Source organism: Orcinus orca, chromosome 4, assembly GCF_937001465.1.
Source record: "Orcinus orca chromosome 4, mOrcOrc1.1, whole genome shotgun sequence".
In the NCBI taxonomy this organism is placed as follows: domain Eukaryota; kingdom Metazoa; phylum Chordata; class Mammalia; order Artiodactyla; family Delphinidae; genus Orcinus; species Orcinus orca.
The window spans coordinates 21,795,033-21,809,327 of NC_064562.1; the positions used below are offsets into that span (position 1 = coordinate 21,795,033).

Here is a 14,295-nt window from a genome sequence, read left to right on the forward strand (position 1 = left end):
ATGATTGCACCAGGCCTGTGTGACTGGCCAGAAAAGTAGCAGGCCATTTAGCATCCGAGTCGCTATGTGAAGATCAATCTAAACTATACAACCCAAGGAATCATTGTGCTCCTTTCTCAGAAGTCCTTGAATATACCTTCCACTGCCCCCAGCCCCTGCAGTCACTCCTGAACTCATTGCTTCATTTTATATTCTTCACTTATTTTTATCAATATGTAAAATTATCTTACCTATTAATTTATGTGTCTATTGTCTTCTTCCTACCTGTGTTCTTTAGGTCACAGATTTGGTCTTTCATATTTATTGCTACATCTCGGACAACGTAGGTCACATAGTAGATGCTAGTTAAATATCTGAGAGCTAAGTTATTGTTTGACCAACCAAGTTGCCATCCTCACCCGAAAGACTAGTAACTTGTTGGGTGCCACCAGTTAAGACATTAGACAAAGAAATAGATCATATTCCTCTTGTTGTACAGAGTCATGCAGCCCCGAACTCTGCATCCTTTATGGTCATTGACGTTGTGTCTCATAAAAACGTCATGGAGATGGTTGGGTCCAGGAAGACAATCAAAATAATCAGGAGAGGGATGGTTGGCAAGGGAAGAAGAGGGTTGAGGAACTGTTATACAAAAGCAAAGAAAGACCATAATGACTTTTCAGTCTGAAAAGATGGAGATTAGGGAGAAACAGAATCATAATCTGTAGATTATGAAAGGTATGGTCAGGATAAATGCCGGCGTGTTTACTGGCAAACTACAACCCAGAAAGTGGGAATGAGATACTTTTAAGGCACATGCACAGCATAAGGTGGTAGAGGCTAAAAGTTTTATCGACATTTGTGAACTAAGCTGTTATCTTAAATCATCAGTTATTAAAGGAAGCAAAGATATGTTGGAGTGTTTCCCCCGAAATGGTGACCTAATATAATGGAATGCTCATTAGACCTTGTATCTGTTTGTCACTGAGCCCTGACCTCATACAAGTCCCTCAACATCCTAGCTTCGGTTTCCTCTTCTGTAAAAGTAGAACTTGTAGTGAGTGACCACTTAGGTCCCTTTTAGAATAGGTTGATGTTTCATAGTACATCCCATGGTCCACTGTCAAAAGCAGACCACAAGGGGTAAACCCAGGGTGAAAATCCCCATGTTCAATTCCATGGCAAGCAAAACAAATGAAACCTCTATTTAAAAAAAAAAAAGCTTGTCACATGGAATTTTCTATATCAGTTTCTTGTTATTAACATCTTAATGGCTGTAGGATAGTTAATATTTTTAAATTGAGTCTTAAAAATTCCCATTTTACAATGAAATATAACCAGTGAATGTCCCTGTTTTATAAGTCAAAAGGAGTACCTAGCAAATACCAAATGATCTCTTTGCTAGAAGGCGTGTCAGTAGATAACATTTATTTCTAAAGGTGAATATGTTGTCTGCCTTGCTCTTGTATTTCATATTTCTGATGAACTAATATCCCATGTGAGATCAACAGTTTATAGGATGAGTAATAATTGTGACTTAGTTATGATACAACTGATGGAGAAACTTTATCTGTCCAAAACCTTTGATAAGGAAATTGCTCAAGTTTCTCCACTTCGAGGTCACCCTTTCTGGTGGAAGCATGTTTTCTTCAGAGTTGACCCATGCTGGCTTTTTTCTTCCTAGCGAGTCTGGACAGGATCCGTTTTTAAAAGATTATTTTTTAAGGGTACTTTGCTACCCTACTTTCCCCTGCTTATCTTTCAACTGCACTTAGATGATCACGAGATAATCAGTACACAACAGCATTCTTTCTAGCCCTGAGATGACTGAAATGACGACAGAATTAGAAATAAGTGAAGATCTTTCTGAACATAAACAGTGACCAGAACTGATGTGAAGAATCAGAAATAGGACAGTTGTCAAGTATTGGGCTGCTGATTGAAAAAAAGAATACCATATTGACTGTTGATTTAATTTAAACAAAAACCAAAAACTTCTTTCAGTGCTTTATTTCAGAAGAGAGAAGGGAGAAAAAATATATAGGGTGGGAAAATCAGAGAAGGGAAAGAAAGGGAAACAGAAAGAAGAAACAAGAAAGGAACAATAGACCACAAAGGCAGTGGCAGAACTCACAGGGGCAGTGGAGCTGGTGAGAAGCAAAAGAAAAACAGAGCAACCACATGAGGAATGAGGGGGGAAAGTCTCAATAGTATCTAGACTTGGCCAATCAAAAATCTCAGAGGGCATCACTGTATTTTAGTCAAGTAGTGGTCTTAGACTTGCATGAGTCTTAGACTCTCGAGTTACCAATGACTACAGATCCATCTTTTATTGTCTTTCTGGGATGCACGCGTTTTTATTATTGTGGTGACCACCAAGGAACAGCCTCCAACACCTTATGTCTGCCCTGTCTCTGCCTCTCACTTTGACTCTTTATTTTATCCTATGCACCAGCGACAGATGAATCTTTCTAAAATACCACCATATGCATGGCATTCCCCAGTTCAAAAACGTTCCATGGCTCTCCTGCCTGTAAATTAAATCCCTTAGGTTCATAATCCAGGTGCTTGGCAATGTGGTCCCAATCAGCCCCATTTCTCAAGAATTCCTCGTACTAAACTTTCACTTCAGCTAAGCTGATCCACTGCTGTTCTCATAAGCACGCAGTGCACATTGGTTCCTTCGTTACTTTCCCTCTACATCCCCTTCCCAGAACATCCTCCCTTTGCCCTCTCCTGATATAGAGTTGATTCTGGGAAGCCTTTTCCTGAATTTTCCAGCCCACAGAGACTCCCTAGAAGTCCTTCCTTGAACTCCTGGAACCCTAGTTGGCACCATGAATTTAACATATATAGCATTTTAGTGCTTCGTCTCTAAGTCTCTCCCCTACAACCTTAAAATTATATTGGAGGGTTCTTGACAGCAAAGACATGATGTCATACTTCTCTTTATCCTCAGCACTTAGGTCATTGTAGACGCATAATAAATGTTAGCTGATTAGTAACAGTTGTTTTGTATGACCAAGTGAAAATGCTCAGTAATGCTGTTCTCATTCAGTATTTGCAGTCTCTTCATCTTTGATGGGCAGTCTAGTCTCTCACTAACTTGAATGACAGGGGGGACTTAAGAAACAGTGGCAGAGAGAATTTGGGTGTGTACTGTTCTGTGGTCCCTCTGAGGCTGGCTCTTGGTCTTTGTGCTTATTGGAATAAATATAATGCTTCTTGACATTTGGCGTCTCTTCCTCCTTGGGTGCTTTCTATTTCCCTTTAAGATGTTTAAAAATACCATCAGAATCAGTATTCTCTCTGTGGCTAGTAGTGGAGCTGAATCAATCTTTTCTCCTCTGGTTTCTCTTCCTTTAAATACAGATAAAGAGGAAGTGCAGAGGAAACGGCAGAAGCTCATGCCCAATTTCTCAGATAGTTTCGGTGGCGGCAGTGGGGCGGGAGCTGGAGGTGGAGGCATGTTCGGCAGCAGCGGTGGAGGCGGTGGTGCTGGAAGTACCGGCCCAGGTACGAACCAAGCCTGTTCTTTCACATCTGAAAGGGCAGATTTTCTTCTCCTAGATTTCCTTGTCTATGGGTTGAGTGTTGTGACATTACTGAACATGATATATTACATGACTTAAAATTTCCCAGCAAACTTTTTTCCAAAGAAATGCATGTTCGTCTTATAATATGTAGATAGATTAATACCAAAAACTGTAAGAAGGAAAAAAGTCACGAAGGCCAGTTACCCAAAGGATACCTCTTAACATTTTGGTATATTCCCCCCTCCTTTTTTTTTTGTTTTTTGGTACAGTTGTCTTGGTATTCTTTGGAAACATTGGAAAGGTTTCATATTATATTTGCACTATGTTGTAGATACATAAAATCCTGCCATCAAAGATTAACTATTGTTTTTTGGCAGGTACCTACATTATAATACATATTTATACATTTCTCCAAGCACAGCTGTGATCCTTATTTTGCATAGTGTTTTAATCCATTTACTCGTATGACCTATTTATTATCATGATTGTGTATAGAGTCATGTATGCTGCTTTTTCCTAACGGTTTAACATAAGGATTTCCCGATGGTAATAGAAATTTTACATAAGCATCATTTTAATGACTTGTAATAATTCATCAAATGAACAAACCGTAGTATAACTTACTTGAAGATTATTTCCTGTTTCTTATCTAAAACGTTTGCACTGAACTCCTCTATCCACATTGCTTTTCTTTTATTCCAGATAATTTTTGTAAATTAGATTCTCTGAAGTGAAATTACTATGTCAGAGAGTATGACAGCTAACACTCACTGCTTCCCAGAGTTTTACCAGCTTGTGCTTCCAGCAGAAACGCATGAGAGTAACCAGTGGGGGCATGTTTCTCTTGAGGAGCCAGTATATGTTTCTGTATTTTGTTTTGTTCAGTTTTTCCCTCCAGGGGTTACTTGACTGTCTTCTGTGTCAGCAAGTCTGAGTCTGGGTGGCAGCCACTCACCGTTAGCCTCTCCCCTCCATGCAGGAGTGGGAGACTTTCTCCAGCATGAGCTCCTCCACGCTGCCCAGAGCCTGGGGTCTGCCTGGGTTGTCAAAAATGTAACCTGGCCAGAGTCGAATTCTGATCGTCCCAGGACCCCCAGTGATGTGCCTTATCACTAAGTCTCAACAGAAGGACCGTGTCGGGCACACCAAAGCCTGTTCTCACCAGAGGGAGGGACAGTAACGTTTGCTGAGTTTCTTTTTATTTAAAAAATCATCATGAGGTTTCATTTGTTTTGCTTGCCATTTCAGGGTATGGCTTCCCACACTATGGATTTCCTACATATGGTGGAATTACCTTCCACCCTGGAACCACTAAATCTAATGCTGGGATGAAGCATGGTAAGTAACACTTTTCTTTTTTTTTTAGTACTGAGAAAAGAACGAAAAAAATTATTTAAAAATTAATTAAAGCCAAAAAGTTTTTTTTTAATCATTACTCACCACAACATTATCTTGAAAAAAAATTGATGAATGCCAGTAAATTAAGAAGATACTTCTTTTCCAAAAAATTATTATTTCCTATGGAGAGTATAGATTCTATTCCTGATACTATATTTAAATTTATACATTTACTTTGTATGTGGCATGAACAGGGGAAAGAAAAGAACATTAAATAGGGATATGGAGAGACTTGACTATTCAAACATAAAAAAGTCACCAAACTTAGCTGTTTTCTCTCTTTTTTCTTAAATACTACACTTTTGAAGACACTTAGAGGTTTATAGGGATGGTCTTTTCTCATCAAATGTATCCCCCTGGGGGCTTCCCTGGTGGCACAGTGGTTAAGAATCACCTGCCAATGCAGGGGACACGGGTTCAAGCCCTGGTCTGGGAAGATCCCACAGGCCGCAGAGCAGCTAAGCCCGTGCGCCACAACTACTGAGCCTGCGCTCTAGAGCACGTGAGCCACAACTGCTGAGCCCACGTGCCACTACTGCTGAAGCCCACGTGCCTAGAGCCCATGCTCCGCACCCACGCACCACAATGAGTAGCCCCTGCTTGCCACAACTAGAGAAAGCCCGCGCACAACAACGAAGACCCAGTGCAGCCAAAAATAAATTAATAAATAAATTTACAACAACAAAAAATGTATCCCCTAATTAGCAGTTGTCACATCATGTGTTCATACTTCTGTTACATGTCCATTTTAGTGTACTCATTGAAGAAATAATACAACAAGGTCTTCTCATGTATTTCAACACCTGTTTTACGTCAGGTGCTTTTACATGTTTTAACTGTAATCTTTATGATTCCTCTGTAAGGAAAATATTAGTGTCTTCATTTTACAGACAGAGCACACCAAGGTTCAGAAATGATCATTCACTCACTGAAGGTACCTATCTGTTCGTGGCAGAACCAGGATTTGAACCAGGTCTGCCTGTAAAATCTCCGTGTTCTCATAGTAGCTGTCAGGTAGCATAGTAGGACCTGAAAGATTGTGATCAGAAACAGTGCACTGGATAGCTCCCACACCAAAGAATATGAATTGAGATCACATCTTCACAACCTGCTTGAGCATTAGGGAAAAAAATAGCTGCTCTGTTTTCAAGAACTTTAAAAATTCCACTTCCTTGCAATTCCTAGAAGAGCTTTATTTCATTTTTCTCCTTTACAGATAAACAGAATGAGGTGTACATTTTTAGAAATGTAAAAAAAAAATTTTTTAAGGTCTTAAATAAGTTTTCAGCACAAGAAAAAGGAATTTGTAACTATATATGCTGATGGACGTTAACTGGACTTACTGTGGTGATCATTGTGCAGTGTGTACAAGGACTGAGTCATTATATTGCACACCTGAAATTATTACAGTGTTATACCTCAATTTAAAAAAAGTTTTTTGCAAGTGACTTTAAAATAGCTCCAAAACGTGTTACTTATGACCATTTTAAAAGGAATTTTAAATTGTTGTTTTTCTTTTCCCTTTGCGGTAACCCTGCCTCCTACCTTTATCTGACCTTTGCTGAAACAGTGAATTATAACTTAATTAATAGATTTTACTGAGGAAAAAAAGCTGAATTTTTGCTTTTATCTTAGGAACCATAGACACCTCATCTAAAAATGACCCTGAAGGTTATGACAAGAGTGATGACAGAGAGGCCATAAATCTCTCTGGGCAGGCAGCAGAGACCACCAAGCAAGATAAAGAGTCCTGCAAGCGGGGCGCTGAGGCTGATCTGGCGTACTCAGTAGGAGTAAAGGAGGAGAAGCACAGCTCCCAGGGTGAGTGAGCACACAGAGGACTGCACTGTACTGCTTGGTGAGGGCGTGGGTCAGTTCTAGGTGGACAACCTATTTCCAGAAGACAGGTTTATTTTCTGTTGACCTCAAGGCGATACATCAACATCTAGTTCAGCGTGCTCTTCAGAGCCCTGTGTGCCTTTTGAAAAGCATGTGCCAGGTTATTTTATTCACACTGGGATTTCCACTTTCCCAGTGTTATCTTTGAATATAAAGTACATAAATTTACATGTGCTTCTCCAGTCGTGGTCATGCAGTTTTAGGGTATCACGAGAGATAACCTAAATCATTTCCACCACAGATAAGAGAGAGCAGTTTGCATAACTTTGACAGTCTCCCTTCTCTCGACTGTCATACTGAAGTGGAATTTCGCCTGAAAATAAGGACTTTTCCCTTTATCCTGATGCCTTCTTTGAAGAATTAGGATTAGGAGGGACAGTGCATATTTGGAACCAGAACCCATTAGAGTATGTGTCATGGGTCTAGGTCATCCTAGATTATGCCTGGAAGACTTTTTCTGTAAGAGAAAGATAGTAAATATGTAGAGTTGTGGGCTACATATGCTTTCTATTGCATATTCTTTTTTTAACACCCCTTCAAAAATGTACCAACCATGCTTAGCTAGGGGGCCGTATAAAAGCAGGCCACACACTGGATTTGACCTGCAAGCCACAGTTTTCCTCCCGTTGACCTTCAGGAAGCAAAGTTTACAAAAACACCAATGGCTCTTGGAGAGTCTGTATCTCTGCGGCAGAGACTGATTTTTGACACTTTTTGCCTAACAAGAGAGTCGTTCAAGACTCCCATGAAGGATTATTTCACCAAGAGATTATTTACAATTGTGGCAAAACCCAGTTAACATTATTTGGAGATTGATTGTTCCCCTTAAGATAACAGAAACTTCTGAATTTCTTTTCCCCGAACAGACTGTAGACAGATTTTTTTGAGGTCAGCCTCTATATTTGTCAGTGAGCCAATGTCCAGCTGTGCTTTTTCTAGTGAGCACAACCCAGAAGCCCCAAAAGGAGCATTTTCCACTAAGTCGATGTGTCTCAGGGTATCAGAACACTGATGCCGACAGTCGTGGCCTCAAGCATGGCATTCCTGTAGAGCAAGTCGAGTGAAACTCAACTGTGATCGTGATCCACTGCCTTGCAGATAACCTCTTTCTGGAGAAGGCTGTGCAGCTTGCCAAGCAGCATGCCAATGCCCTTTTTGACTACGCAGTGACAGGAGATGTGAAGATGCTGCTGGCTGTCCAGCGCCATCTCACTGCAGTGCAGGACGAGAATGGGGACAGGTAAGTCAGAACTTTTGCAAACAAGGGTTGTTTTAAAGGGGCGAAGAGAGAAAAGTATTGTATGCATGCTGGCTAGAAATGAGAAGACTTGATCAAAGTTATTGGGTCCTGCAACTGAAACACCCTCTCAAGGAAAATAATGTGTCAGTAAGGTTGAGTGGCACAGTGGCACAATCTTCTTCTCCTGTCCTGTGGCTGTCACCTCTTGGGCTCTAAAATAGCAAGGATACTCATCTAAGAGTACAGCACTCTGGGCGAGAAAACTAAGATGGGTGTGGGGAATGGTACTTTTTTTTTTTTTTAACATCTTGACTGAAGTATAATTGCTTTACAATGGTGTGTTAGTTTCTGCTGTATAACAAAGTGAAACAACTATACATATACATATATCCCCATATCCCCTCCCTCTTGCATGTCCCTTCCCTCCCACCCTCCCTATCCCACCCCTCTAGGTGGTCACAAAGCACTGAGCTGACCTCCCTGTGCTATGCAGCTGCTTCCCACTAGCTATCTGTTTTACGTTTGGTAGTGTATATAGGGAATGGTACTTTTTGAAAAGCCCTGCTTGATTTGTTGGAATACGATTTAGAATCATATTTAATAAACAAGCACTTATTTATTGGAATAGGAATATTTGCTTTATTTATTCGAATAATATAATAAAATTTGGTCTTACCAAATCCCTAAAGCGCTTGTTATCCCCGCTGCAAATTTGTCATGATAATATTCTCAAGGAAAAGCCCAGTAGAGACAGCACAACAGCAGCAACAAAACCATTAGGAGGCCGTTGTCATGCTCTCCCAGTTACTGGTTCCTCTTCTACTGCCTCTGTTGACGGTCACCAGGCTGTGACGGAATCCGACTCCTGTGACTGCTCTAACCCGCATTGTGTGGGAGTCTAACATTCCAAGCACCGTGCTTCCCATTCCTGCTGTTACCGAGCTTGTATTTGCAAAGACACCTGGCTTCTTTCTAAAACGGTTCTCCTAGTCCTTTCATTGAGACTTCTAAAATGATCTCAAAAGCCTATAAAAATAACGAGTGACAGCAGCCCTCAAATCCAAGTCAAGTGCTTTATCTAAAACCTTCCCAAAATAGTGTCAGCAATGAGAAATCCTTCTCTGTGGAAGAGCTCTTGGGCGCTGTGTTTTAAACCTCAGTTTAAACACTGAACCAAATGCTTTAGGAAAGTGCCAGCCTCAGGGTTTCAGACAGAGACCTTTGTTCTCACTCCTTGCAGCTTAACCAAGGATGTGGTGTAACCACTGGCCTCGTTAATACAGTACGAGAGGAACCAGTACAGCCTTCTTTGTGTAAAGTCATGAACAGCAGAATGTTTTTTACAGGGTTAAATAATCCATTTAGCATTCAATAGCATATAATCACAAGAGAAAGCAGTTAACCAAGACAGGACAGTAGCTTTTCAGGTGACTTTTTTAGGGACCTGCTGATGAGCCTAAGAAAGACGAGCATAGGTAAGTTAGAAAGGGACTGCTGGTGTTCGAAGGGAGGATTGTGGAAAGGGACACAGGCACATGCATTCAGGTGAGGGCACTGAGGGGAAGGTATAGACGTGTGTAAGGACCTGGATGCATGTGGAGAGGCTGGGGAGGTGGCTTTCCCTGCCCAAGCAGGAGATGAACCCTTAGAGTCCCCGCCCTGGACCCCAAACATACTCACGCAAGCAGGCCTGCGAGGCTTGTCGCAGCTGGAGGCCAGAGGGGTGAGACCTGGGGAGACCAAGGAGTCCTCGTAAGAATATAGACAAGGGATAGCTTTTGGCCTCACAGCTCAGCCCCTTGTTTTCACTGAGTTTATCGTATTCAGCTAATAATCTGAATCCTGTGGCCGTTAGTCATCACAGAAAATACAATGAAGAAAAAAAATAAAAAAGCTTCTGGTACTGGGGAAATTCCCACGAGGGTGTGAAAATCTATGGGGGAGGGGGAATGTGCTTCTGCTACAAAGTGCTGAGCTGCACATGGAAATTTTTAGGCAGTTTTTGAAGTACGACCTTTTTCTTGGTACATGTGCATCATGTCTGCGTCAGACTTTGGGCCCTTTTCAGCAGTCTTCTTCCAGCCCTACGGTTCAAAAGACAGGACTGAAACCCTGAAATCATTCATTTAAAAAATCTCTCAAATAACGAAGTCGCACTTTAGTTTTTCAGGCTCTCCTGAGTCAATGTTAATCCCAAGTAATATACACTTGCTATTTCCAAGAAGGTGGCCTGAATAAAATGACACCTAATATCTTTAGAGAAAAGCCAGCCTGTGCCTCAAATCCCGTATGTACTGCCTCCCTGGGATCCTCAGAGCGCTCTGCATCATAACCTGTCCATACTTCGGAGGGTTCATCCTCCTGCATGTGCATCTGCAACTCTACAGAGCAGTGCCCATGTGCCCCTGAAGCAGGAGAGCTTAAGGGATTAAGAGATGGCTTTGGGGCAAGGCAGTCCTGGACTTAATATACGACCTGGATTGAGTTCTATTATACCCGTAAGTCTCACTTTCATCACCTGAAAAATAAGGATAATATCACCTACCTCATAAGATTGTTGTTGTGATTAGTCAGATACTGTATGTCAAGTGCTTGGTGTGGTCTGGTATTAGAAGCTCTAAACAAATAGTAGCCACTTTTTATTGTTGAGTCGTTTCCAATTAATTTTAAGTTTTCTTAACAATTAAAAAAATTTGTTCCTAGGAGTGATGATTGGCACCTGCCAATATTTTCAGCCTCATTAGTGTTCGCCCTAAGTTTGTTCAGTCGTCCTTATTTTAGTGCCTAAACTGTGTGCCAGGGCTGTAAGGCTGACCCAGAGGGAACCAGCCTCTGAGAGGATCACAGGCCAGAGAGGAGGATGTATAGCAAACTGCAGTCGCTCAACCAAGCAGTAAACTTGAGGGGAGGCAGCTTGCTCTGCCTAGGAAGTTGAGGAAGTCTTCTCCAAGGATGTAAGGTTTGCACTGGCATATGAAGGATAAAGAGGTGCCGCTGAGGCAGAGAAGAGGAGCAAAACCATTGCAGGCAGAGGGACTGACTCGGTGGAGAGATACAGTTACATTGTTCCTTCAGAAGTTTGCGTCTAGAGTCTTCTCCCCATAGTTAAGAGCCTGACTCCATTCTCCCCTCTTGGGATCTAGGAAGATCTTAAAAAGCCACCACACTGTATTCGGGAGGAGGTGGCAGAGCTACGGGAGATATCTACACTCTTCTGAACAGATCCTAGTGCAGCCATTTTACACACGTCACCTGTGTGTCGGGGTAAGTCAGGGAAAAGTCAGAGGAGCAAGTGCAAGGCACAGAGGCAGAGCTGGGATTTGAACATAGGTTTCTGTGTCTCGAAGCCCGGGTTCCTTTACACCTCAAGGGTCCAAACTGAATGTCCCCAGAGACCAGAGAGCAGGCAGGTACTGGAAATGAGTAGGCAGTAAAGCCTCCCCACCTTGGATACAAGATGTTTCATAGATTCGAGACATCTGGGGGCCAAAGAAAACTAGGTATGAGAGCCAGATACAGTCTGGGAGTCTAATCCTACCTTGGGAATCTTTTTTTTTTTTTCCATGAACAGTCTAGTTGATTACTGCCACTATATTTTTGTTCCAGTGTCTTACACTTAGCAATCATCCACCTTCATGCTCAGCTTGTGAGAGATCTGCTAGAAGTCACATCTGGCTTGATTTCTGAAGAAATTATCAACATGAGAAATGATCTCTACCAGGTAAGCAGAAATATCGAGGAGACAACTGTATAAAAATCCATCGTTTGTACATGTGTGCGTGCGCGCGTGTTTAACAGTAGCATATAACGTTAACAGTTAATAAAACAAAATGTCTCTGAAGGTAATATCTTAAAAGCCCATTACATGGGAATGTTCTTTTATGAATTAGGATCCTTTGATCTGTGGGTGCAATAGCAGTCACCCCACAATGAAATTCAGCATCCTGCTGGGGGACTGCAAACTTTAAACTTCAGAAATCTGCCAAAGCAGTCGATCCAGCATAGAATAAATATGTCACATCTGTCAAGAAAAAATGCAATTGAAGAAAAGTTAAGTTTGAAAAGCTAGTGATTTACAAGAATTTTGAAGTCTGCTAAACATGTTGACAGCATCTAGATTAAATGCATGTCAAATGAAGGGTGCTGAATCAGAATACAGAAAGGTTAAAAGGTTGCTTGAGAAGGAAGAAGTGTCTTTCAGAAACAGAAAGCTCAAGGTGAAGAAAACAGGGGACACCAAAGGGATTTGCCCAAATCAGGTTTACACAGAAATTAGGGGGATTCAAAAGCAGCTTCGGGACCTCTGTTACAGAGGTCTTCAAATATTTCAGATAGGGGAGTTGACTGAAGACTCAGTGAGGCTGCCTGTTGGGCACATGCAGATTTCAGGTGAGGAAAGGAGATTAAAACTGTTGGACAGAACCAAAGCCTGGATGCTGGGTGTAGGGAGCCGGCAGACCTGGACCAACCTGTCTGGCTAAGGGACCAAACAAGCAGGACGTGAGCAGGGTTCCGCTCTCCAGAGCTGCTCCCTCCTCCCTCCCGGGGCACTCTCTCTTCCTGCTGCCTTTCCCCGGCCCCCTCAGTCTTCTCTACAGACTCCTGGTCTTGCCGCCTTCTCGGCTTTCCTGTTTTCTCCTTCTCTTCACACGAACCAGAGTGACTTCCCAAACTTCCTTGGCCTCTGTGGTATGCTCGGATGCCTGAGTCGAGCACATCCCTTACTCTAAAAATACAGACAGCCATCATGCGTAATTATTTACACAGTAAAGGTGTCTGTTCCAGTTCTCAACTTTTTAAAGCAGGTGATGTGAATCATTTTTATTTCCTCAAAGCAGAAGTCCTGAAATGTTTACATGTATCTCTCGATAGATTTTTATCTGTGGACAGGTGTTTCCCGATAAGGGAAAGTAATGGATGTAAGGCGTTAGGCTTCTTCTTTGGCTGTCATGCTTAAGATCTAAGGAAAAATGAAGTTGGGGATTCTTCACTGACTCATAAAATAACTAGGATGAGGTCTAGTTTTAGACATATATTTAAAGGATAGCTTCTTCAGATTTTCTTACCATTTTGGGTGTTGCTGGTATTTGGAAAGTCATTTGGCCCTTAGAGCTTGACTCTCGCAGGCTTTTGGACTGATTGTCCCTTTTCACCATCCCAAGTGTACAAATAAAACTAGAAATGGGATGTTGTCACCTCTCAGTCCTCCTTTCGAAGGCAGCTTAACTTCACTGCCTGGAGGTCAGATTGAAGGAATTGCTTGTTTTTCTGTTTATAAATAGGACCTGCAAAGGACACCGCACAACAGGATATTAGTAGTTGTGATGTATTATGTGCCAAACTCCTTACTGTATCATTTGGGTACATATATTGAGACTCTCCAGTGTGCTGGAGACAAAAACTCTCAAACCACCACCTTTGACACTTGTGTGCCTTCTGATTTGGGGAGTCTCAGGAGAATGCAGGTCCGTTTTCCCCACCTTACGTTGTTCTCATTGATGGGCAAGGATTCGGGATCCCCCTGGTTTGCCTTTTAGGTCTTACACACACACCCAATGGCAACTTTTATTTGAGAACTAGAAACCCACTAAGATTTAGACTTTCATTTATCTGTTGTAAACGTTTCCTCTTAGCTATTCGTGATGGGAAATTAGTTCCCTAAGTAATGTGGATTATTTGGCAATTGTCTTAAACATTCTCCCAGAATACCTTTCACTAATCTTAGTACATTTCTGTGGCCATCTGTCACGATCAAATCTCTCTGCCACCCACCCTCTAGAGAAAGACACACTCAAAATAATCCAAGTGCATAGGGTTAAGATTTTTCTGAAAATACGTCTGAAACCTGTTCCCTTTAAACCCTCTTTTCCTCTCCCATTTCCCTCCCCACAACATAAACAACAACTCCAGTGTGTGTGATATCAACTGTTTCCTTTGCATATGTTCCTGTAAAACATTAGTGGGGTTTTTGCGCATGCATTGTTTAATGTTTCTAATTATTATAAATATAACATGTATTCATAGCTTTTAAAATAGTACATAAGGATATACATTAGAGAATCAAGGTTACCCTCCCTGGCAGCATATACGTCTCCCAGCCCCGCTCCCAAATATAACTATTGTGTTTATAAGTATTTTCCCAGGTATTGGTTACATAAAAATATATATAACTTTAAATAGACAGATATTTTAGTATATCCTTACACACAGTCCACATTATATTATACATACTGCTCCTGATTT

General features: G+C 41.6%; 1 protein-coding gene across 6 annotated transcripts in view; it reads left to right on the forward strand.

The window, feature by feature from the left end:
- NFKB1 (nuclear factor kappa B subunit 1) overlaps positions 1–14,295 on the forward strand; it is a 122,060-nt gene that overhangs the window by 92,878 nt on the left and 14,887 nt on the right. For all 6 annotated transcript variants that reach the window (XM_004263570.4, XM_033402102.2, XM_049708849.1 and 3 more), the window contains 5 exons: positions 3,352–3,495; positions 4,764–4,853; positions 6,549–6,734; positions 7,911–8,052; positions 11,659–11,773. In XM_004263570.4, the coding sequence (XP_004263618.1) occupies positions 3,352–3,495; positions 4,764–4,853; positions 6,549–6,734; positions 7,911–8,052; positions 11,659–11,773 (677 nt within the window). The remainder of the gene's footprint in view (positions 1–3,351; positions 3,496–4,763; positions 4,854–6,548; positions 6,735–7,910; positions 8,053–11,658; positions 11,774–14,295) is intronic.